Source organism: Puntigrus tetrazona, chromosome 23 (assembly GCF_018831695.1).
Source record: "Puntigrus tetrazona isolate hp1 chromosome 23, ASM1883169v1, whole genome shotgun sequence".
Lineage (NCBI taxonomy): Eukaryota > Metazoa > Chordata > Actinopteri > Cypriniformes > Cyprinidae > Puntigrus > Puntigrus tetrazona.
The window spans coordinates 18,615,412-18,641,014 of NC_056721.1; the positions used below are offsets into that span (position 1 = coordinate 18,615,412).

The window sequence follows — 25,603 nt, forward strand, 5'->3', positions numbered from 1 at the left end:
CAGTGAGAGAGAGACTGATATGCCTGAGATCTGCTCATCTTCAACACCTCTCCTCCACAGGTGGCTATCTGATACGCGTCTTTTTGCTTGCTGATTTTGGCTTGCATCTGTTGTCCTAACTTACCCTTTACAGACTTTTCCCGAAAAAGAGAGAAACATCCCTGACACGTCCAGAAGCTTCCCATGCACGGCGTGGCTGCTGTTTCCCAGCCTTACAACAACAGCTCAGCGAGTGCATGCAAACAAGACCTCTACACCCGGCTCCATCATTTCATATCATAACTATTTTCTTTTTGATGGGGAATGTGTTTCGTACTCCCCTGACGCTCGGTCCCACTGGAAACCGTGCACACGCACACACACACACACACACACACACACACACACACGCACGCACGCACGCACGCACGCGCAGACTCTTATACAAAGCACTTGGCAGTGTTGTTTGAACTATGTTACAAAAAAAAAAAACCTGTTGCAACTGCAAACAGCACGTCTTTCATTTTGTCACTCGGCACCACACATCTGCATGAAAACAATTCACAGATAAAGGCCGAACTGACAGTGTGACATCATTCAACAATCCTTCAAACTGTCTATCTGCTGGATTATAACTCAAAGTATTACAAAAGACTCCTTTGACACGTAATCAGTCATAACTGTGATTCTATGCCATATGACAATTTCAAAATGCATGTAAATTATCAGCAGGATCACGCATGCCTTTCACAAATACTTTAAACACCTATGTATCTAATGCACCTGAGTTACCGGGAGCCACACCTGTAGGCACTTTGCACGGAGTTTAAATCCATCTGTAAATAAGTCTACAAGGGCACAACTGTTTTAAAAAAGTGCATGCGTGCAATATCGTGTGACATTGATGTTGCTGTTTATTTAGGCAGGTTGTATTTAAGCTTGTGTTTTGAAACATGTCGTAAAAAAAGGTCATTTCTGCCTTGAATTAAGGTCATTCAGATTTTTATCTTAGTTATGAATTCTTTTTCTAGCAAATGCGTGTTCATGTCTCACAATTCTTGATATCTCTCAATTACGATTTTGTAAAAGAATTCTTTGTTCATATCTGACTTTATATCTTGAAATTTTGACCACGTACGAAAAGTTCGTTTGCAAAAATAGATAACTCGGTTTTATAAAATGAAATTTTTTTTTGACTTTTTATTATGTTTTTATTGTTTTGTTGTGCTAGTTAGCTGTTTTTAATGCTATTTTTTTTACTCAAAATAACTGAAGTTGATTGAGATTAATTGGAATGCACAATGAAAGTTATGATTTTTGAGAATTGTAAAAAAAAGGAGTTACCTGAACTCATTCTTTATATAATTTATTCATTTTGGCTTTTGAAATAAAACCAGAATTGTGAGGAACAAAAAGTCTAATTATGAAATAATCTAATTTTTCCAAAAAAGAAACATTTCTGACAGAATTTCACAATTCTGACTTTAGAATAACAAGAACAAAAGTCCTAACTTTGGGATAAAAAGCAATTACTTTATTTATTTTTATTCCATAACGGAAATGTGCTTCCATATACGATTCTGTTTCAGACAGTTTCCAGGTAATTATAGAATCAATCAAATTCAATGAAATGGAATAATCCATCTTGTTCAAGGGACAAGTACTGAAGCCAGTGTACTTTACCTTGGTTACAAAAAGGCTCTCATTGAGGAGATAAACAAATTAGCAAACAAAAACCCACACATCCTCACCAACATCCCATTTAACCTAAATATAGCCTAATTTGTCTTGTAAATGCTTTTTCAAAGAGCTTCCAAGAGGTGCAGGCCTAAGTGAACGAAGCCAAAAATAAAAAAACACATTGTCAAGAGTGTCTGCCGGGCCAACTTCGGTCACTGTCTACACGCAGTCGTCTTCCTTAAAGAAAAGGAAAGTCAAATACAGAAAGGGATGGATAGCTTGTCATTTATTTGCTACTTCAAAACATCAGCTGTTAATATGGCAGCCAAAAAAAATTTATGTCGGCTTAACCAGCATGTACAACGCAAAACAGACCATTTCTACGGACTTGACCAAGAAGCTAAAACAGCATGAAAAACAAAAGAGCACAATAAAAGAAATTTATTGCGCATAAAGTATCCCCGAGTGGTCATATATTAAAAAAAAATACTTCAGCATCCAAAGTACAAGAAGCTCTTGTCTATTTCCGAAAAGGACAAAGGATCGGGAATAATCAAACCAGATGGGCAGTCTGAGAAAGACTCAGCTGAATGAGGATGCGGTGAAAAGAAAATTCAATGGTTATGACACGGACCACTTTTCAGCTGCTATAAGCTCAGACATTTCAGATGAAAAAAAAAGTTGGTGCACTGCACTGCAAACAAACTCATGCAAAGTATGTCATGTAAGAACACCATTTCAATTAAAGGGGTAATCCACCTCTGGTGAGATGGAATTTATATAAAAGCAGTAGAAACTATTTTATTACATAAACTGGTGCTACACAACCACTAATAACAGAAAATAGCTGAAAAGGTAAGAAAACGTCAACATCTATGCTCATGATGCACTGGGCTTATATCAGAAAAATCTCTAATTTTCACAAAAGTCCTAAAGCTGTCAAAAATCCACTGGATTACAAATTTTATATAATTTGGGAGGATTTTCCTGGAAAATAAATGGGACTTTGGTGCAGGTAGCACTGAAAAACAACACGTTTATTTATTTATTTGTGTACTACAAACACTGTAATACTACGAAGTTGGTTGAAAAACCTGCCTTCTAAGTTAACTCCTTTATATCATGCTTTGTTTGCTTACAGTTAAATCTATTCTAATGAGGCCTGGTGCTTGCCCTTCAAAACACGTCAATGATTTATGGGGGAATCCTTTGAGTGGCACGTTTGAATTATACATTTACAGATATTTACAGTTGACTCGTGGTTTATTTCCTCTTTTTTTTTTTTTTTTTTGCAGGTCAAGAAGAGTTGAGACTAAAAAATGCATAATTCCCATCAATGCCTGTTCCTAAATTAGTCATTTGTAATTTATTAAGTTTCTATATAAATAGAATGCTACATTTTAAAAAAAAAAGTATTATTATTAAGTAATAAGTGTAAAAATGTTTGCATTTATAAAGTATTTAAGTCTAATTCAACTTATAGCATATACAGTACATATAAAGGGAGGATATTGATTTTTTTTTTTTCAGGTCGGTATTTTTCATTTATTTTCATCATTTTTAATAAACAGAGCAAAAACTGTTTCCAGATAAATTTTGCTGCATGACCCATCCCATTTTATGAAATCTTTTTTAAATTATGTACTGTTACATTTACAAAAATGTTTTATTAATGTACAATGTTCCTGTTAAAATAATAATAATAATAATAATAATAATAATAAATGCAAAAATATAATTTATGAATGCATATATTTTAACTCTGTAAATGAAAAAAATAGGCCTATATTTTGGTGCCAGAACTGCTTTTATGCTGATTTTTAGAGCTTGACATCCTCTAATTACTACATATATCATGCTATAAAGCAACACTGGCCCTCCAGGATCAAGTCTGGTGACCCCTGATATATAGGGTCACACAGGTTTAGGGCATGGGGGGTGAGCAAGTGAAGAGCCGTGGGTAAATGAGGACAAATCAGCTTTCATTTACGACTGAGCTATAATGTCTTTTTGAACGAAATGAACCCCTACAACCTTTAAGATGCCAGTCTAGATCCTCAACCGCTAATCGCTAAGCAACCGATATTCTTCAGGTTTCACTGCACAGAAAAGTAATCACTTTATCAGGTGTACCTGCCTTTATGAGCCCTTCACTTCACTGATAAGATAACCGCACACATTAAGCTGTTTCCATGTAAACATTCCCAAACAGTATAAAGACGAAAGTTTTTAACTGCATAATGTTATGTCATCGTAAAAAGCACAAGGATTCAGAGGCCGTGGTAAACATGTTCTCCTCGATCTCGAGGTTTTATTTCGCGCGAACGCTTTCGTGTGATCTAATTGACTTCAAGGGGCCCTAGACTGCTGTCTACCTTTGCTTATAGCGCCGAGTCCGCCCATGCAGATCTCCATTCGCGACCGGGATAGGAGCCAGATTGCTCCATGTTCTCTTTTGCTTTGAGGGAGTGGTATGAACGAAAGCAAACACAAACTAATCCGAACTCACTCTTCTCCCGTCTGTTGTGCTGACTCCTTCTCTTGTGCTATCACTACCATTACGCAGAATAATTACATCAGCTGCAGCCACTTCCAGGCATCGATCTGTAACTCGAATCAGTCCTCTGGAGACACGAGGGCATGAAATGGTGATCTATGGTGGTGTGTGAGGGAAAAAACCTGACTTTCAGGCACCATAGGAGTTCCAGTCCGTAGAATGGTGGGACAGTTCCTGGTATAGCTGTATCTCTTCCTGCAAGCACAGCTTTCTAAGTGGCTTTAATGAGATAGTGGGCAAGGGGGGGAGAAAAAAGAAAGTCCACGGGATGCTGCATGTGAGAAACGGGAATATGAAGATGTGCGGCGTATGTGTAACGAGTTTCTAATTAAAGACACGGCGATGTAAGCCCTCGAGGGACGACTCCTTCCGTCTGAGAGCCTCAATAAATTGGCGAGAATCGACGGCGAATGTTTGGAGACGAGCGACGCGCGTCCTCGAGGAGCTTTCACTGGAGTTTTCTCAAGTCTCGGAGACATCAGAAGGGAGTCTGACCACTCAAACTTCCCACGCTCGAGAGTATTAAAGGACGACTCGCTTTAAAGGATAGCGCTCCCTCTCTCGTTTTGCGAGCCTCGCGTGGGGTTAAATAGACGCCGGACGCTCGAGACTCGATAAAACACACCGCGCGCTTAGCCGCCTCAGGCTGAGAGAGAAACAAACGCAGCGACTCCGGAGTCGTCAGGTAGGTTTACCAGAGGCATTTATGACTTATGGTGATTCATTTTTGAACATTTTTATCACATCACTCCTGCTAAGCTTTTTTTTTATTTTAAAAGCGGATTGCAAACAATCAAAGCGCGGCTATGGGATGCTGCTTAGTTTTGTAGTTTAACCAGTTAATTGTTCCTCACTACTAGTCAAAGTTTGGACGACCGAATTTATGTTTCTCTTTCAGGTACATGTGTTGGTGCGATCATTTATATCGAATAGAATATGGACTGTAAAATTCACGTGCGTCTCAGATTATTTGGTCTCGGAAGAGTTTTATTTACACTTTTAATTTTCGGGCACAGTTTGTTGAAATATGTGAGAGACGCGTGAGCTTGGGGTTTCTTTCTCTTTCTGATTTTTTTTCACGTGCTCTTCATGTAGTGTTATTGCCTACGTAACAATAAAGCTAACGTTCCGACAAATTCGTTTTTTAACGATTAAGTCAGTGAAGGATAATACGCCAACAAGTGCTGTGCACGCGCGCGAAATCATTCAGCGGCGTTTAAAAGCACCACCACGTCTCCTAAAGCAGAAAGCGTGCGGAGAGATAGAATAGTTTTGATGACTTATCTTAGTAGGTGTGTCTACGCTGACTGGTAGGGAAAGCGTTAATTGCCCTTCTTTTTTAAGAAATCGTAAAAGCCTCCAAAGTTTATTTTTAACATAAAGTGGACTTTTGCTTCTCGTAAACCCTGTCGCTTCTCTCCGCAGACTGCGCGATCCGGGACTTGGGCAGCGCGGGACTCGCGCGCACTGCGGTTGCGGGAGCGATGCGCGCGTCGCGGGCTCCGGTTCTAGCAATGGGGCTCGTCATGTTAATCTGCACTACCGCACAAAGCGACGCCAGCGTGAACAAGGTCGAGAAAACGTTCAGACGGATAACAGACATCATGAGACTGGTGGAAAACAGCGCCGACGACGCGGGCGCGCAAAAGAAAGAGAGCGCGCTTAAGGACACCCGTCATCTCAAAACGGAAACCGGAGAAACTATTTTAAGTAAGCGTTATATACAGGTGTAAACGCACCAATGCTAATGAAATGGGTTGAAAAATGTCAACATGCCACTTTCTGGTTGTGGTTATGATTACTTATAAAAGGTGAAGCGATGAGAGTGTGCCTATATTTAAGAGGGATGTGACTTACCCACTAGGGCACCAGCCAAAGTCTTAGCTCTCCAAGCATTAGGTGAAATAGTTTTACATTGCACCTGTTGTGTGCCGAGCCAGACATGCGGTATCGGTGCACAGCGATTCAAGAGGGAAGCAGTAAACAGAAGCACTCCAAAAAGTGCTGTGTGTTCAGTGAACAGTAATAACATTTAATAATTAGAATGAGTTATCTTAATGTTTACAGAAAGTTTGTTTCGTGGTCTAAACGGCTTAGTCAAAGCACGTTCGTTGCTGTACCGAGCTGAATCATCCCTCCATTGATGGAGCAAGCGGAGAGTCAGGATTTGACTTTTGAACGTTTCTTTACGCAGAAATCTTTCCCAGAGACGTCAGAAGGAAAGAGAAGGTTATCAGAATCTTAACAGGTGAGAGACTTTTGAGTTTTCTGGGATCTCGAAACACAAATGGAGTTTGAGAGACTGAACTTGTCCGTTTTTCTTCTACCAGGTCCTCTTTATTTCAGTCCAAAATGCAGGAAGCACGTCTACAGGCTTTATCATAATACCAGAGACTGCACCATCCCTGCATGTGAGTACAGTCAAGTGTTCCCGTCTCTTCAGACCCCACAAACAGGTCACTTCTCTGCCCACATGCGCCACGACCCTCTACAAACTGTCTTTATATTCATGACAGTCTCGTGTCGGCTAGGTGCCCCTGATTTACCCCTGCACATGGAGTTTTAACACAGAAACAGTATAGGCTACAAATTCAGGACTCATCCAGCTGATTATCCAACTCATCCAGCTTTACTCCTGTCCTCAGACTACAAAAGATGTGCGCGACTTCTGACGCGACTGGCGAGGAGTCCGAGATGTCAAGAGGGTTAACTTTACCAGGTAACACACTTTTTAATACTTCTTTTGTCTTTTGGAATGAAGGAAATTCTACAAGAAACTGGAGAAGAGAGGGAGAATGGGATATGAAGGATTCCTACGGAACTGGAAAACATTTCATTAAAATGAAAAGAATCATAAAAATTCATAATCATAAAAATTCATAGAAAAGTTTACATTTCTAAATCATAAAATAATAGTATATTTTAGTTTACATACACACACACACACACATACATATATATACACATATATATGTGTATATGTAATATTTGTCATAAAAGTGCAGTCTATAAATTAAAAAAATTATATTAGCGCTGTCATGATAAAAATCACATTAAAAAAACAATTCAAAAATATATACATGTATTTAGGCTATCTGTCTATTTGTATTCATATTGTTTTAATTTTTCTTGTAAATAAATATATGTGTATCTATCTCTACAGTACACATACATATATTATGTAAACAAAAAACTTTTATTTTGGAGATATATATAAAACAGAAACTGTGGGAATCCTGGATATGACAGATACTAAATATGTAGGTAAATTATGAAAGCAAAAACACTTAAAACGTTTTATGACTATGAACACATTCCTGGATTAGATAACTTATCCAAGCTAATACAGATTTAAGCAAACCTTAAGGCTATCCTTTACACTTCAGTACTTTTTTTTTTTTTCTACGACCACTTCGGAGAGAGTACATGTAACAATCCCCGTTTCCCAATTTTTCACAGAAGGAAACATTTCAGATGCATCCAAGTGCACACATGTATACAAACACAGCCAAATCTGCAACAGCACTAAACTTCACTTCCTTTATCAAGCAGGTCGATGCCAAACCAGAGTGACCCAGAAAAAAAAAAAACAGCAGTCAAAGTGCCTTTGGACATGAGAAGAGAATTTAAACCAACACGCAACATTCCACATAATCAGCACATCACGTCCAGAACACTGCTCTGCCTCTCCGGAGAATAGATGTGGGAAAGAATTGATAGAGCAGTAAACGGACACAGTATAATGGGATGCACTTGCCCAAGGACGGTCTGCTGGACTCAGCATGGAGCCAACGTTAAAACACAGGATGACAGAGAAAGAAGACAGAAAACACATCTGGCGCATCGGGTTCTGAACCTGTCTGCCAAAAAATAAAACCATTTTCCATCGTTTCATCACGAAAAAGGGATTGCCATGGTTTCGTGTTTTCTTCTCATCAGATATCGAGACTCGTCACAGTCAGTGCTGATATTTCGTGCGACATGCCTCGATGGGGTTACAACTCAGAGCCGTGATTACAAGTTGTGTTAGTTCGGTACGTTCCAGAGAGAGATTCGCTTTTCTCTGTGCTAGAACTGAAAACCAGTTAACTGCATGAACGTTTCCTTTCGCTTCCGTTTGCCAGCAAACGGGTCGATTTTTGCAGCGAATCCGTGAAAAGCTTTTCGTTTTTGTGCGAGACTGTGAGCGTATGAATGTGGAACATATTCAGTATATTTTGATATGTAAATGTTGCACAAATGAGACTTTAAAAAAAAAAAAAATCTGTATAACAAACATATAGGCGTCTGACGTACGATGGGATGTGTATATTTAAAAGAAAATATATTTAAATAAATTATGATTGTTTAAACACTGTGGTCTTTAATGATATAAAAATAGACCAAAAAATTAAGGGTTAATCTTCTGTAGTCTCCATCTAGTTTAACAGCTTATCTTGGCATCAGAAAATACATTTTTAAGGGAGTTCCAGATCTCTTATCGCTCATGGTGGATGCTTTGGATGCTTAAGAGATACTGAATTTTTTTGTCTGTAACCACACCAAAGATAACGGTCAACTTCTGTTGATTAATATCTTAGCGATGGGAAAAAAATTCTCCAGAGGGTTCCCTAACAGATGAACGGGAGAGAACTGGAGGAGAAGGGAAAAGCAATCGAAACAACTGGCACAACTACAGTCACATTCAAAGAAATAAAGGGGCAAATCCATAAATACGCACTCTTAAATTTTGCTAATAATCAGAGGAGGAAAAGCGAAAGTGATTTTAGCATTTTCAGCTGGTTTATTTTGGTGAATTTACTCTCTTCAGAGAGCATGGTCAACAAAAGCAGTTTACAGTTGCTCAAACAAGCATCATATGACATTTCATCACGACGTATTTTACAATTAAAGACAAAAAGTGCTTCTCTCTACGCTGTTATTGTTTGGTTTGAGTGCTTTGCTTATGAAGACACTTATTTCAAATGGATATTTACGTTCGAGCATCTTATGATGAGGCGTAGCAGGTTTCAGGAGATGGTCGCAGTGTGTGTGTGTGTGCTTGTGTGTGTGTGTGTGTGTGTGTCTGTTATGAGTGCTGCTCCAGGAAGGCTTTGCAACATCTCACACACTGTTCATACACCGTCTCAAAGTCTTTATCACTCCCCTGCAAATGAAAACAAACAAGAGCCATTAAAATGTAACTAAACAGAAATTAGGTGGCCAAGCATAGCAGCAAGAGACACATTTAAGAGTGAATTTAAGTGACCAAAAGATTAAGCAGCCAATCAACTAATTAACTTTTCTTTAAAATGCTAATGCACAATAGGATAACTGAAACAAAACAATACATTTGCGATACCAACAAACTACATATATATGTAGCAAGGTTTCAAATAAAATGTAATGATATCAATAAAACATTATTCTTCCGCCAAACAATGTAGTTCCTCAGAAAAGGTTGTGGTTGTCAAGCAACACGAAGACGCAAACAAAGGTGTATATTTGTAGAGTATTTTACAACTGCTCTAAACGCCTTGCAAAATCAGAATCAAGGATCTGAACTATCTGCTTTAAATAGAAATTATGATCATGAATAACGAACAGCAGAACATATCCAGCCAAGCATTTATTTTTAAACGGTTTACACCCAGAAACTGCAAGTAAATTGCACATGTGATTAAAAGGAAACTGCATGAAACGCACTGAATTAAAGGTGTCATATGATCCGATTTCAATCTTTCCGTTGTCTTTGAAGTGTTATACAAGCTGCTTGCGAACAGATAAGATCCATAAAGTTGCAAAGACTAAAGTCTCAAACCCAAAGAGATATTCTTTATAGAAGTTAAGACTCATCCGAGCCTTTCTAAAATGCCTCATTTAAACACTCCCACAAATCTTACTGTGTTGGAAGATTTGCATAACGCTGCCCAGATGTATACGCAAAGAAGGCCTGACTTTTACTCTCACTGTATTATTGCTGCCGCTATGGAGACGCTGTGTGTTTCCATATATGGTAAGGTTTTCGTCACACACTTGAGGTATTCTGCCAATCACAATGTAATGGATAGGTGGCCAATCAGAACACGATGCGCTTCTTAGGACAATGAATCGATGCGTTTCCAAAAGGCAGGGCAGAGGAGAGCAACAATAATGTACGGTTTGCTGAAAATAATGTCTTTTGAACCTTGAACCACGCAAACACATCGCATTATACCAAATACACAACATAATGTTATTATGTCATTGTATGTGCCCTTCAAGCATAACATTTTGAAAGAGTTTTTCTTGAAAGAATTATCTTTGTTATATTTACACTTTAAAAAATATTTTAGAGTAGCGTCTAAAAATTGGCCATTATTTTGAAATTTGCTAAAACACTTATGCGATCTATTATATTATTGGTCTTTTTAAAATTAACTTTAAGTGAGTGTTAGATGACATAATAGGTAAATCTAAATAAAAAAAATGTAAATAGAGGAAATTAACATTACCATTTCAGTAACACTTCATTTTATGGTTACACCTATTAGTTGCTAATCATGCATATTAGTAGAGATATTAACAATATATTAGTGCTAATTAAGCACATATTAATGCCTTATTCTACATGACCTTATTCTCCATCCATAATCCTACCCAATACCTAAACTTAACTACCATACTATTAAATTAAAACAATTTTGAGGGAAAATCTTAGTTAATACCTAAGTGCTACTAGTTTTAAAGTGTTACCAATATTTCTATAGACTGCAATATAGAATAATAACATTAATACAGATCACACTAAAAATAAAGGTCTCATACCAGCGTTATTTTCATTTTTTTCTATACTATAATAGTATTTATTCCTATTTCGAAATGGCTTTTATTTAAATTTTTACTATCATTTTAATTTTAGTTACATTTTTATGCTTTGTCATTTTTAGTTTAAGTTACAGAAATCATTGCTCGTCGACAAACTTATTTCAGTTATTTGTCGAGATAACATCCCTCTTTTTTGTGTTTTTTATCTAATATTTATATTTTTATTATATTTGAGCTTTATTCCAGTCACCAGAAGTGATGTTCAATAGTGTCATTTTTGTTTGATTAATCCATCAGGGTCTTCTATAAGCTCAGTTTGAGATGTCGCTGTGCTAAATTGCCATAGAGCTCATCTTTGGATACACAACGTACCACCTCCATCAAAAGAAACTGCACTCAAAGGACCACACTTCCTCCCACACTTAAATCTTGAGGGACTAAACAGGAAATCTCAGCTATCTGAAGAGTGATCATCGCCACAAGAGCATTTGGCTGACGAACTGTCCGGTTTCCTATTCTGTGAAAGCAGAAAGGCCTACCATCTTCAGCCAGCTGGTTTTCTGCCATGAATAAAAACGCTACAGAGGAAACATCCAACTTTACACCTTCCACGATTATCTTGTGGCTGTGACCCACATGTGCTGGAAACTTCAAAATCTTCAAAATGTGTCTTTAATCAGTCCTTTAGGCATCCTCTCAGATAAAAGAGAGTTTTCTGATCTTCGCAGATGCGTCTTGAAGAGGTGGTGGCGTGAGCAGGATGACCTGACACTGTCTGGACGAGGAATGTTAATGATCTCAGTTGGGGTGGCCCGTCAGGTTCTTTCCAGTTTTTATTTCTCAAAACACTCACCCCGTCCCTCCCTCTCATAATCGACACAGCTCCCTTCCAGAAATCAGTTTTGTGGTTTTACAAGTTGGCTAAATCAACCGTTCTGTCATAGTTAGGTGTTTGTGACACTTTGTGACACTAAGCACCTCTGTTTAAAATTCTAAAAAATACTCTTACTTTGGCTTCGCAATAACAGACGTCGAAAAACCATAGCGCGCGCACAGAGCTTTTGACCTAATTGTTATAGGGTGCAATTTTGCCTTCATTTACCGCCCTTCATGTCCCAAAGCCACATGACTGTTCTCCATGACACAAAAAGAAATCTTCTGAATAGAGCAGACGCTATTTCTCACACAATAACAACAGGAGGATTTTGAATTTTTTTGCATTAAACTTGTCAACTTAAAATTGTAACTGCATAATTTTATTATTAACCATGTGGTTAAAGAAGGTTTATTTCCAAGTGCTGCACACGTGAAATAGACAACATGGTGTAAATGTAAAAACAAATATCTTTACAAATATTTCTTAGCCAAAAGAAAGAAATTATGTTTTTGAGGTCAACTCAAAAAGTCAAGAAGTTTAAAACTGGTCGATGCTTATTAATTATAAATATAAAATGAAGATAAAAGCACTTTACAACCCGGTCACCATCATGCAAATCTTAAATATACGGTAGTAGTTCTTTACAGGTTTTTGCATTCCACTGCACTGCTTCTTCATTGTTTATTTTATGTAAATATGCACTTGATGTGACCTGGCAATCTAAAAACGTGGCGCTCAAGTTAAAAAAATCTGTTAGTATCTAATGAGCTTGAGTCCCTGTTCCAATGCCTGCATGTTTTTAATGCAAAAACGTAAGTGATATTGTGAACTGAGGCAAAGCAGAGTAACAAAGCAAAACCCTGCACTGAGGTGCCCTACAATGTTCTGTTCATTGACTGAAAGCAGTGTAGACTAATGGATTCTTGGGATTTAAGAATGAATAAGAGTAGTTTCTTTCAAGAGACTTTATTATAGAAGTAGCAATGTCCGATTTATGAAAAAGTGATACTTTTGAGTCAGATCTTAACGAACCAGTTAATTCACTGTATCTCACTTAAACTGAATCATTATTATAGATCATATATTATATTCCATTAAATTTCTAAAATACTATCATATTTTGTACATGGCTAGTTTTATTGCAAATGAAAAAAATAATTAACATAAATACAGATGCTGCATTTGCACTAATTTCTCACTGATCACTGGTTTCTCACCCCTAACTCTGAAACACTGGGCTTGCTATTACATCTTTGTAGTGTCATTCACATGCATTCGACTTGTAAATATGTGACCCTGGACCACAACACCAGTAGTAGCATGGCTATATTTGTTGAAATAGAGAAAAATACAATGTATGGGTCAAAACTGTTTATTTTACACCAAAAGTTTTTTTTGAAAATAGTCCCATTTTCCAATTCCCTAATATCATTGTGTCTGCTGCAGCCATTGCACGTCAGCAAAGACAAGGCGATCTGCTGAACAGAGTTGGAAAATTAACATGTTCCTTTAAACAAAGATCAAGTTCCATGAAGATATTTAGCAATTTTCCTATCGTAAATATATATGAAAATTACTATGCATTACTAAAGGACTACATTTTAACTTACATTTAAACATTCTCAAAATTGTAATTGTTTTGCGCCATCGCATCCCAGATTTTGAAACAGCTGTATCACGGACAGATACCGTCTTGAGATAAACAAACAAAACAGAATTTATTCCGTTTCAGTAAATTTGTAAATCTCAAATTCAAAAAATGAACCCTTATGATTGTTTTTGTGGTCCTGGGTCAAATATGACCTTTCCGAAATGACTTGATTGCTTGTGCTGAAGAACTAGATTATCAATGAAATTTCAAATTAAATTTCCATCTTTTCCCGAAGCGCACAGCATTAATTAATTAGTTTATTTTTAACAACTTCACGACACTCAAAGGGTCGCATTGACAATTTTCATGATTTCTGGGTCCCCCGTAAAGTTTGAAAGCGTGATTTACTGGAACTGCATTTACAAGACCAAACGGTTCTCAAAACAAATCCTCTTTTTGTGCTCCAAGAAATAAAGTCATACAGGCTTTGAATGACACGAGGACAGAATTTTCCTTTTTTTTCCATTAAAAGCTGTCCTCACCCGCAAGACATTCATATCCGTGCGTGTTGACAGCTGAAGAAACTCTGCAAGTGGAGTATGCCTTAAACACACACAGATATCTACTGAGGAATTCCCATTCTCAAACATCAGGGGCCACGACCACACAATGCATCAGATTCTAAGTTCTTCTACAGAGATCCCGGCCGAAGACATGATTTATTGGCTAAGTATATGAATAAGTCTTTATCCAAGCACGCCACAACCAATTAAGCAGCTTGCAGCATTCCCAAAAAGTTTTCTATACACAATTACAACCCTTAACCGACCGCAAAACTGTAATCCTGAAGGTGAAAAGTGTATTATTTCTGCACTACTAGCATTAAAATGCAAAAATAACCCCGCCCACAAACACACACCATTGGTCAATGCCGACTGTAAATGAGTACTAGGGATGCTTAAAAAAAGCAACAACCTTACCAGCTATCTCGTAAGCATGGATAGACGCATTCAAAATCCAAATAAGTAATTTCTAAAATCAGTTATACAAGCATAAATGTTAAAAGTGAGTGAGTGTTGTTGGAAACGTCTAAATAATCTAAATCTAAATCAAGATTCATCTGAAGAAGTTCCCACTCTAGTTAACAGCTGGAGTCGTACTGAACTGAAATAGTGAGTGTGACATGAGCCCTAAGACATCATATAAATTTTATTTTGGGCCTTTGCCACTTTGATTGAGTATTTGGCAATAAACGACCAGGAATTGGGTCTGATCCTGCTGCGTGCATGTGTGTACACTTACATAGTATGGGTCTTGGATAATAAGCTGTTTTTCAGGATCGTAGGAGCCGAGCAGCTCGATCTTGGCTTTGCTGTTTTTCACGGTGCTTGCCTTCTTGTTCAGATCTCTGTAGGAAAATCAGACATACACACACACACTCACTTTAGAACGTGTGCAGCCAATGGACGGATTCATAATCTGATTCATATCAACAGCGCGATGCTTTTTAAGACTAATTCAGGAATATGTTTTAAGCATCGATGAATCTTGACGGGATCTGTTCTTTCTGCAACAGTCCCCCAGGAGGGAGACGTTGCAACACACACCAAACAGCTGAAAAAAATAAATTATTTATAACAACAGGCTAGGTAACGGCAGCTGGTGTGGCTGATCATGAACAACAAAACAAACAATATCTACCAAAGATGTGCAAAATTATATATGTTCAAACAGATTTGTAGTTTGTCTGAACCAGGGGGTTATCAAACTAGAGAGAAAAATAGTGTGAAAAATAATATAATAATTCTAACTATTAACTTGCAAGAATATTACCGTTTATAAATTAGTACTTATAAGGCAAATATTAAATACATATTCTGAAGTACCATACATTAGACCCTTAATTCTACTTTACACCTTACTATTAATAAATGGCAAAGTAATAGCTTATAGCTTATTAATGCAAAAGTCACATTTTACATATATAGAATATAGTTTAATTCATTACAGATATTTCATTCTATTGCCAACCATTGTTTTATAGTTGTCTTTGGGTTTATGCATCTAAAAAGTGCTCTAATAAATGACAGAAAAATACAGTCTCAACCTAATAGTAAAAATTTCCACATTTTTAACTTTATAATATAAATGGGATTTATAAACCACAATATAAAAGTCTTGAGTAAGAATGTTTTATTATTATAATAATATTATTATTATTAAAAAATTCTTCAAAAGGTGCAATAAATTGAAAAAAAAGCTGCACAATTGTTTTCAACATTGCTCATAATAAAAAATATTTATTGAGCACGTAATTAGCATACTGACAATTTACGTGACACTGGAGTAAAGGATCATGAAAAGTTTTGCCATCACAGAATGCAGGAATTTCAAAGAACGTTTGACGGGGAGGTTTGGCACCTTAACCAAGAGGGGGTCTCATTATCCCTCCAGGTCAGGGGTCATCTGCTCCAGGTTTAAACCTATGACCTTCAGGATTACCAGACGTTTATCCATTAACACCCATGCATACATAATGTCAAAATACAGATGCAAATACACAACAGTTTATGACCTCACATGTATATATATTCAACCCTGATTAACCTACGGCAGGCAACAATCACTAAACATGACTGAGGTGATAAGATGTCAGTGTGTCATGCTGAGTATCGAAGAAACAAAAGCAGAGACCTAGAATCACAGAGAAAAGACAAGGAATCTAAAGAACCCAGTAATCTTCTTAAGCACCGGATCTAACAGGAACATGTGATCCTAAAAACACCCCCCCACACACACACAACCAATCTGGGCAGAAAAAAGACCCTCCTGCCCCATTTATTTCAGTTTCTTAACCCATATCAGACTGCATTGTGCAGTGTTGACAGATCCGAGTAATGTATAATTCATTCAATGAGTTTCGCTCAACATCAATCATCATTCTCATGTCAGAGAGTAAGGCTAAGGAGTAAGATGGGAGTCAATTCCTACACTCAGCAAATATCAAGGGCCTCATTGCTGCTCATCATCGCTTTTGTACTAGTAACCACAATGAGAAGCAAAACTCTCAGCAAACATCCCTCAAAATATCTTTGAGGATGAAACAAAAAGACATCATGGCTGTAGGCAGCAAGTAATATAGAGTGATAGATAGATAGATAGATAGATAGATAGATAGATAGATAGATAGATAGATAGATAGATATACATACACACACATACATACTTTTTATAACTTTAAAATTCATACCCACTGTCAAACAGTATCATTAAAAAATTATACAATTAAATAAACATTGGATTAGTAATTTTTGATAAAAATATATATACTTTTTTTTATCTATCTGCCAATCAAAAGTATAAGATTAGTAAGATTTTTGATGTTTGAAAGAAGTTTTTTTTTGCTCATTAAAGGCAGCATTTATTTGACCGAAATACAGAAAACAATAACACCGTAAAATATCACAATTTAAAAACAGCTTTCAAATCTAATTCATTTCTGTGATGCAAAGCTGAAAGCATCAGCCATTACTCCAGTCTTCAGTGATGTACGATCCTTCAGAGATCATTTATAATCAACAATGAAAACAGTTGTTCTGATTATTATTATTATTTTGAACCTGTGATGCTTTTGTTAGGATTCTTTATAATAAATAAAAAGCTCACAAGAACATTATTTATTAAAACAATATTTTGTAACTATACTATACTGTTAAAATTGTGGTGTACATTTTTTTTTGTTAAAGAAATTAATACTTCTATTCAGAAAGAAAAGTGATAGCATAGACTTGAATTGCTTAAAAATTGCTTCTATTTTGAATATACAGCTTCAAAAAGGCACTAGAATTACCAAATGTAGGGTTTTCGCACCTCTAAAAGCCCAACTGAACCTCTGCACGTACCTCAAATTGCTTTCGTCCATGCAGAGGATGTGATCGAAAGTCATGAAGTCGTCTTTGGTGACCTAACAAACAGAAAGACCGTATGAGTAACGCATGTAACACTTCATTCACATTGTCCTTCAGTGACCCGTTTGGCCCTAATACACCCCACTTTCCTCTCTAATTCTTCCTGTCCTTAACCAAAAAGAGTCAAATCTGCTGCCAAAAGAGCACGGTGCTTGCTTGGACAGGCTCCAGGGAACATGAGCAAAGGGCCAGAGAGTGAGTAGACGTGCCGTCTTTGTCTGTTCGAACATTCGCTCCCCTTACTCAAGACGCGGAGTTAAGAAACGGATCAAAGCACATCTGTGGCCGCATGTAAGTGTGTGCATATATTGAGCAAGAGCACATGATTCATTTGGGAAGTTACTGCACAGAGACAGTCGTAATAGGAATATGTGTTTTCAATTTACAAAAACAACAAAGCGCAAAAACTGAACATCATGAGCAACGCATAGGTGAGCCTGCCTTGGCTACACGCGTTTTCTTGTATAATTGGTGGCTGTGATTTGTGTGAGGTCAAAGGGACAGAGATGTCTTTAGTGTGAGCTCAGCTCTGTTCAGCCTCGTATGAACCTGACCTCTGAAGGCCGAACTAAAGTCTGCCCACATGACTGGAATATCTGACTGACGGCTGGAAAATGTGGGTGGAAAGCATGCGAGTTAGGAGTTTGGCTTAGTCTTTCGGTTACAGGCGAAACAATGTATATTTCAGGCAAGGTGATGAGGCAGCCCACTTAACATCTGACAGGTTTCAACAAAGCTATTGCATGAGCCACACAGGTTGGGATTCACTTAAAAAAAAACAACTAGGAACAAAAAAAAAAAAAAAAAAAAGCGTTGAAATTGGTCAAATAAGTGGTGTGGTAAAACAGGTTCATTTACTTCATGAAATCTTTTTAGACAAGCTGTACAAATATTATTAATGTTATATAAATTATTATTAATATAAAATAATTTTGCCTAACCTTTCTGGAGTGTCTTACAGTCATTCAAATCAAAATTTGCTTTTCTTTGTACTTTTGTCAAGTAAAGGTTACAGAGAATTATCAAATGGCAGATTCTTGATTCTTGATTTAATATAATTAAACAATCCAGTCAAATATGTTATTAAGTTTTAACTGCTCATTTTAATATTGTTATTTTTTTTGGATGGACTAACAGTGCATCCAAATGTTACAAAGCAGCATTAAAAGGTCACCAAAATTTGTTAACCCCACTTCTAGGGTCACCTGTGAATCAGTCGGCCAATGCCTACGCTTTTACATCATTGATTTTATATCATGTAGTGTTTTAGTATTGCATGTGTCAGAGTAAACTGTAATGATTTCAATAACCTCTAATGCAGCCTTGTCAGATTTGGTGACCCTGCCTATGTGTGCAGCTGTTCACATCAGACCAAAAGGTTTTTTCTGAGAAGATTAGAGCGAATATGGATAACACTGAAGCCATTGTGTATGAAATAGAGTGGGGGTTATGGATTGTCAGATTTAGTGACCCTGCTGCATGTATGTAGCTGTTCACATCAACAGGAAAGCACTTTCTAGGAAACACATTTGGTTAACATTAAAGTTGTTTTACGTTTACTTCCTCCTGCAGTCATAATAATGCAATGGAGAAAAAAAATATATAGAAAACAATAAGGTAATTGCAACTTCAGAACGTGTTTATAGCAAATTCTAGGTTTACGCATTCTTTATATTTTGTTTTACTCTTCTTACTTTTCTTCTCAAAATTCTACTGCTTTCTCAGAAAAAAATGTTTTTTTGTGAGATACAAAGTAGCAAATACCTTTTTTTCAAGCATGTTATCACATACATTTAATGAACCTCCAGTAATTAGGCACCCTGTTCAACACTATTTTGAGTTACTTTTTCTGTTCATTACTGCTGTTGTTGCACTGTTCTTCACAAACTAACAGTATATGGCAAATACATGCCTACATCAGTGTTTTGAGTGAATGATTTAATGAATAATTTGTCGTGTAACCCACAGCTATAAGAGGAATGATTTTCCAGCTGATGAATGATTAAAAAAAAATTATAAAAAAAAAAACAAAAACATTTACAGCCAATCAAAATCCACCAACTTTAAAGTGCTTGAGCAGTTAAGACTACATAACAGCAGTGGGCGCTTATGGTAAGTTATAGTTATTATTATAGTTCAACAAACAAACAAAGAAAAAGCGCCTATGTTTGCTTGTGTGTTTGCAGTTACATTTCCTGTCCTGCACCAGTCTTTTCCAGCTTCCCTGGAAAGAAAGTTTGCTCCCTTAAAATGATTTCTTTGTGATTTATGTATGTGCTATCAGGAATACGCTGATGATGCATTGTGAAGCAACTGTTTTTTATCAAAATAAAGACCATACACTATTTGGAAGCCAACTGAAAACAACAAACTCTGTGGAGAACCGTCCTCAGGAAATGTACAAGAAAGATGAAAAATAGCAGAAAACACAGAGGGAGATGGAGAACAGGGGTCAGCAGCAGATAGACAGTGGATGCCTGTCAAAATCAATTTAAAGGCAAGAAGTTAGCAATACACAAAAAGATAAAATGTCTACGGTGTGTGACAAAGATGAAGTGCCTTTGGCTGTAAGTTGTGATTAGATAACACAAGCTTTCCTGCCAAAACTGCCTTCATTTGCCTATGTTTGAGGTTTCCATATGAGTGACATTCACTGAAGTTCGTGAAATGATGATAAATGTGTCGTCTGCATCGTACTGTACAACAACACTGTGCGGAAAGCTTCTTGCACACATTCTGCAGTACCTGTCGTGCCCTGTGATCTGTCTCTATGCCATGTTTCCTGAGGCAGGCCAGACCACGGGCGTCAGGAGAGCTGCCAGTATTCCAATCTGAGGTGGCACCAGAGTCTATAACCCACTGTAACACACACACAGAGAAAACGGTTCTAGCTTTGAGCGCTAATCAGGACCCCGCCGTACCTGCCGCGCCACGTGCCTCATAGACACGCCGTGTCGCTTCATGCAGGCCTGGCCGCGGTGATCCGGGGGGTTTCCGATCTCATAGGTGGATGTGGCGGCACTGTCTATTCTCCACTGAAGACACACACACATAAAGCATTAGTACGATAACAGCGATGCACATAAATATTTATCAACACGCACCAACAGATTTTTTTGTGAGCAACTTGGAACTATACGTTACGGTACAGCGGTCGCTACTGCCGCAAAAATGCAAGTTAAGCATATACGATGAGACCGAGTTGGCCAAGCATTCATATTTGAATACTTCTGGCCTTAAACTTTAAGGCTGGAATGAATCTGACACTTTCTTTGTATTTTGGCTCATGAGAATAAGGTTTTGAGTTTTATTGTTCTTGTCAAACTTTTTGAACAGCAAATTTTTTTTTCCATGTTTGTCTCTTGTGCAACGTTAGAAATATCAAACCTCCACAATAGCAAGCGTAACACAATCGTGATACCGATATTCTACCAAAGGGTAGATGAGGTGCGAGGCTAAACGTTTTTTTCTAAATATTTATGAAGTGTTTTTGCACCGGAGGGCAGATGTCGCTTTGTTACATACCTTTTATAGCATTTAGTATGAACAAACTTCGATACTTCAATTACTCGCGTCCAGAAGATGATACACAGTAAACTTCACAATTCGCTGAAGCACTTGCAATTAGTTGTGAGTCTTAGTAAGCTGGGAGCACGTACTGCTGTATACATCACTCTGTAAAAGAAGAGACTTACCTTGTCCACCACCCCAGTGTCTTTGGCCATTTTCTGGAAAACAGCCTCAGCGATTGGGGATCTGCAGATATTCCCTAGGTATTGACGAAATGTATTATTTTAGAAGACAAGGCGTATATGAAACCTAATTATTCTGTCATGAGCAAAATACATAGACATAGAGCCTACGCAGTATCTAATTTTGCTGACATGTAGAAATTCAAGCATTACATTACGTTACATTTTAACTTGACAAACAGCACAGCAAAGCACAATTACTCTGTATATTTTAGGACTGATCTTATTATACTCTTATTTTTTGTGTTTGCTTTATACATTTTGTTAAAGTATGTACTTACTGAATAAAAGTAAAAAAAAAAAAAAAAAAAAATTACTGACCCCAACCATTTTAACAATAGTAAATATTTGTTGTTTTATAATAAGCTGTAAAACAACACAACAAAATGAAAACTAATTCGCAGACAAGAAAATATAGGATCTCATGTAAAATGATATAAGAACATATCCCAATGCCAAAAAAAAAGAAAGCTCTCTAAACGGTGATAGATTATCTGTTTAGCAATATGACTCAACTGAGGCCAAACCAAACTTGTGCTTAGAGAATAAACATATGGGTGATCACTGATGAAAACTTTACAGTTTATTACTAACGCAAATATTAACGCGATGTGTTCATTAATGTCTGAACGGATGAAATATTGTGATTGAATTACGCCGGTAAGTGAGCCCACGGTGAGAGCTTTCACTCGCTGAATGAGGCCGGTGAAACTGCAAACATTGACAGCCCGCTTAAACATCACAATCGAATCAAAGAAGGTCTTGTGATAGTTCATAAACTTTCTTACCCAAGCACACGAATAACACCGACCTTCCACCGGGAGTCGCCATATTGGTCACTAATATAGGTCCCCGCGCCACCGCTGAAGGTTGCCCAAGTTACCGCCTGCTCCAAATTCAACAAGATATCAGATTTAAACAAGATTCATCCAAAGTTTAAAGGCTGTGCATGATTTTACTCAGCGGATAAAAATAAATTGTTGCTTTTAAAATCATGCTAAATAAATTAGTAGAAAATATTTTATTACATAAACAGAGCAAAAAAACCTGAAAGACATACTTTCACTTTTTTTTTTTTAGACATATATTTAGGCTATAAATTCCATACATAGATGGCAATACTGCCCCTGTGACAAAAGAAACAATAGTAATAATAGAATAGAGTTTTATTTAGTTATATATTTTGTTTTTCCTACACAGTATATGGAACTTTAGCAGATGTCTTTCCAGGCTTGCATTTATAAGTCTAATCAGTCCTGACTCTATTAATGGCATCACTGTTCCCTTAAAGAGTGAAATAAACTGATCTAGGTGGTCAGGTTGTGGGAAATTCCTGTTTTCCAGACCATATTTAGAACAAGTTTAGATTGCAGTATTTTTTCGGTCTGCTGCCCGGCCTGCTTAGCTGAAACCAGATTACACTTCAGTGTCAGAGGTGTGCACAGACTTCTGCAAGGGCAGGGGAGAAATCACGCTTCCAGAGCAGGTGGGATAACTCTCTTTAGAAATCGCATTTTAGGGTCACCTCGACCTGGCCGAAAGGACACTTTAGTGTTGTCGATTAAGAGGGCAGTGGCTCATAACCCCCACTATCTCCACCTCCTGTGCATACCACTATTTAATATAATAACAATTTGCACCAGATTAGTAAATTTATTGCACAATAAATATGTGTGTGCTGACAAAGTCAACAAAGGAAGATCTGAAATGGGGTTAGGCCAATGAAAATAACAAAGTTAAATGCATCATAAATCTATGGTGCTGTTGTAATCCACAGCATTCAAGATACACATTTATTAGTTTATTGGGAATGAAATACTTGACCTTAGCATTGTTTTTTTATTTTGTAATGTTATGTAAGTTTATGCTCCATCATCTGCTGTCATTAACGTAAATAATATTCTTTGTGCAAAGAAAAAAGTTAAAATAGAGATAAATCAACTCGTGTAAGAACATAAAATATTTATACACAATAGCTTTTTTGGTCTTTTTATGAACTCCTGTTCAATGTTTTTCCCAGAATGAGCTTAATACTCTCATATATCAACATGCATTATGTTTGTTGTGCGTTATATTGTCAAAAATGTATTATTGTATTGTATTTATTTTACAAACAAGTTTTCTTTGAGGGATTCTGAAGGATCATAGGACATTGAAGACTGGAGTAATGGCTTGATAATTCAGCTTTGTAATGGAAATAAATTACATTGTAAAATATGGAAAACAGTTATCTTGAAATGTAATATAATATTTCACAATTTTGTTTATTTTACTGTATTTTGATTAGATAAATGCAGTGTAAAAAATGCAACCCCAATGAACGGCAGCGTATGTGCACAGATTCCTATGCATGTTATCTGATGATTTCCAAAGAAAATCATTTTACCCTACCTATCAGATACTAATAGGTTTATGAGCATCATCATCCACTTTTGGCTTTGATGCATAACACTGTCAAATAGTATGACCAGTAAGAGATATAATGAAAACCATATTCCAGGGTCAGTGGCTCAAGCTGCGCCAAACTTTAAGGGAGGCGATGTATGCGTCCAACTTACTCAGAGATCCAGCACATCTTCTCCGTACGACAACAAAACTGATATCTATTGACATAGTCATTCTATTGGTTTTGACTGACTGGATTGCGCAGCACTTTTTTTTCTTTGACCTTTAGTATCAGCGCTTGAGCCAGAGACCTATCCTGCTTGAACTGCGCAGCTCTTACACGCTGTATTCACAAATTGAAATTCAGCTGGTTTGCAGCTGCTCCGTACACAGATCTTCTTGGTTTACTTCTCAGTAATGAGCACATCTTGGAGCTTTCATTAAGTATGTCTTCGCATTAACATCCTCCGCCTTGCATACGGACGCAATATGCTGTTGGCAAAAAAAATGCCTCTCAGATCTGAGTGAATGAAAACGTTGTTTCATAATTTGAACCTTTTTAATAGTCTAAAAATTAAAATTTGCTGAAAATGCACTCACCCTCAGGCATCCAGAGATATAGACGAGTGTAGATGTTTGTTTTTTCATCAGAACAGATTTTGAGAAATTCAGAATCACTTGCTCACCAATGGATCCTCTGCAGTGAATGGGTGCCGTCAGAATGAGAGCCCCAGCTGCTCAGAACATTGCAAAAGTCATTCATTAGTGGTGTGTTTTTAATAAAACAAATCCAACATATAGATATAGATTTTACTTCCAACCAGTGACCTAAGTACAAATCAAGCACCATTTACAAACGCAAACAGTCCATAATAGATCTAAAGAAATGTGTTTTTTTACTGGAAGAATTGTTATTATAGATTATGGACTTTTATTTTGGCCAGAAGTGACGGTATAAAGATAAAATACCTTAATGATGGATTCGTTTTTGCCGATGGACTGAATTTTTTTTTTTGGACTCTCATTCCGGTGGTAGCCATTCACTACAAAGGATTAATTGCAAAATCTCTCCATTGAGGAAACAAACTAATCACCGATAACCTGAGGGTGAACATATTATCATACATTTTTGAATGTCAGGCTATTCCTTTAAATCTCTACCAAGGTCTTTATAAAAATGTGACGCATTAATCAAGACCTAAATACCCTTGCCAATCAAGTGGAGGTTATGTGTAGAGAGTCTGACATAACCATACATCACTCCAGACCTACATGATTAACCTTGAAGGTCATGTAATCGCATTGCTGTTTCCTATCAAAGATCATGCCTGGAATCACTCATATTTTTGTTCAGAAACACTTTGAGTGATTATTCAAAGGCGTGAGATGGACACATCATATACGTTCGTTTTGTGAGATGTGTAAATAAGGTTAATGGAAGGTTATGGTTTTGGTTGTAATTTGACATATTGTGGTTTTGCACACATAATTCATACATGATGAAAAGGGCTCTGCATTTTGGAGAAAAGCTCCTTAAGACTTTAATGACTGAGCTTACACTGTTCAATATCAATATAAGTGCCCTTACGCAGTCTGTATACAATTATAGTTATTAAGATTTGTAGGTGGGTTGCCGAAAAATTTAAAGATGTTGGCGTATTTAGACCAGACTGACACGATAATGAGTCTCACTCTATCTCATCTGGATCTACGTTCAATTCTAGAAGCTTTGAGGTCAGAGAAGCCGTATATTGGTTTTAGCTATACAGCTATAGCTTTGGATATTTTCCAGCTAACTGCACAGCAGGCGCTTTAAACACATTCATTACATTTGTACAAATTCCTGCTTCTGACTCTGGGCTGTGTAAAGAAACGAATTCCGGGTTACGCTAAGTGGACAGTTGCTTTCTGAAGTCTGCAGTTTGGCGCATTTTGCACATTGTGCTGCGCACAAACACCCCACAGGAATCCGGTCTGGAAAAAAGCCTTGCCAAGATGTCGATATGGGGTTGTTATGGTGGTTTTTGA

General features: G+C 37.1%; 1 protein-coding gene and 1 long non-coding RNA gene across 3 annotated transcripts; one reads left to right on the forward strand and one right to left on the reverse strand.

Moving 5' to 3' along the window:
- The first annotated feature begins 6,414 nt into the window (after positions 1-6,414).
- Positions 6,415-8,568, forward strand: LOC122329080. Its single transcript, XR_006247880.1, has 4 exons — positions 6,415-6,464; positions 6,547-6,627; positions 6,748-6,935; positions 7,766-8,568. It is a non-coding gene; the product is annotated as an uncharacterized LOC122329080 (long non-coding RNA).
- A 408-nt stretch (positions 8,569-8,976) lies between these two features.
- acp1 (acid phosphatase 1) lies at positions 8,977-22,087 on the reverse strand. 2 transcript variants are annotated; one of them, XM_043225284.1, is made up of 6 exons: positions 21,979-22,087; positions 21,134-21,207; positions 20,184-20,297; positions 17,373-17,434; positions 14,773-14,878; positions 8,977-9,362 (listed from the first exon to the last, which is right to left on the reverse strand). In XM_043225284.1, the coding sequence occupies exons 1-6, from the start codon at positions 22,019-22,021 to the stop codon at positions 9,285-9,287; spliced, it is 477 nt and encodes a 158-aa protein (XP_043081219.1). In that variant the 5' UTR covers positions 22,022-22,087; the 3' UTR covers positions 8,977-9,284. The 2 variants fall into 2 exon arrangements, with proteins under 2 accessions (XP_043081219.1, XP_043081220.1); XM_043225285.1 differs by lacking the exon at positions 20,184-20,297 and adding an exon at positions 20,360-20,473.
- Between the last annotated feature and the right edge of the window lie 3,516 nt (positions 22,088-25,603).

Coding starts and splice junctions, on each gene's coding strand:
- acp1 (XM_043225284.1), bottom strand. CDS start 22,021: ATGGCGACTCCCGGTGGAAGGTCGGTGTTATTCGTGTGCTTGG. Junction 21,208..21,978: donor GGTGTTATTCGTGTGCTTGG/GTAAGAAAGTTT, acceptor GTCAATACCTAG/GGAATATCTGCAGATCCCCA. Junction 17,435..20,183: donor CAGATCACAGGGCACGACAG/GTACTGCAGAAT, acceptor TCTGTTTGTTAG/GTCACCAAAGACGACTTCAT.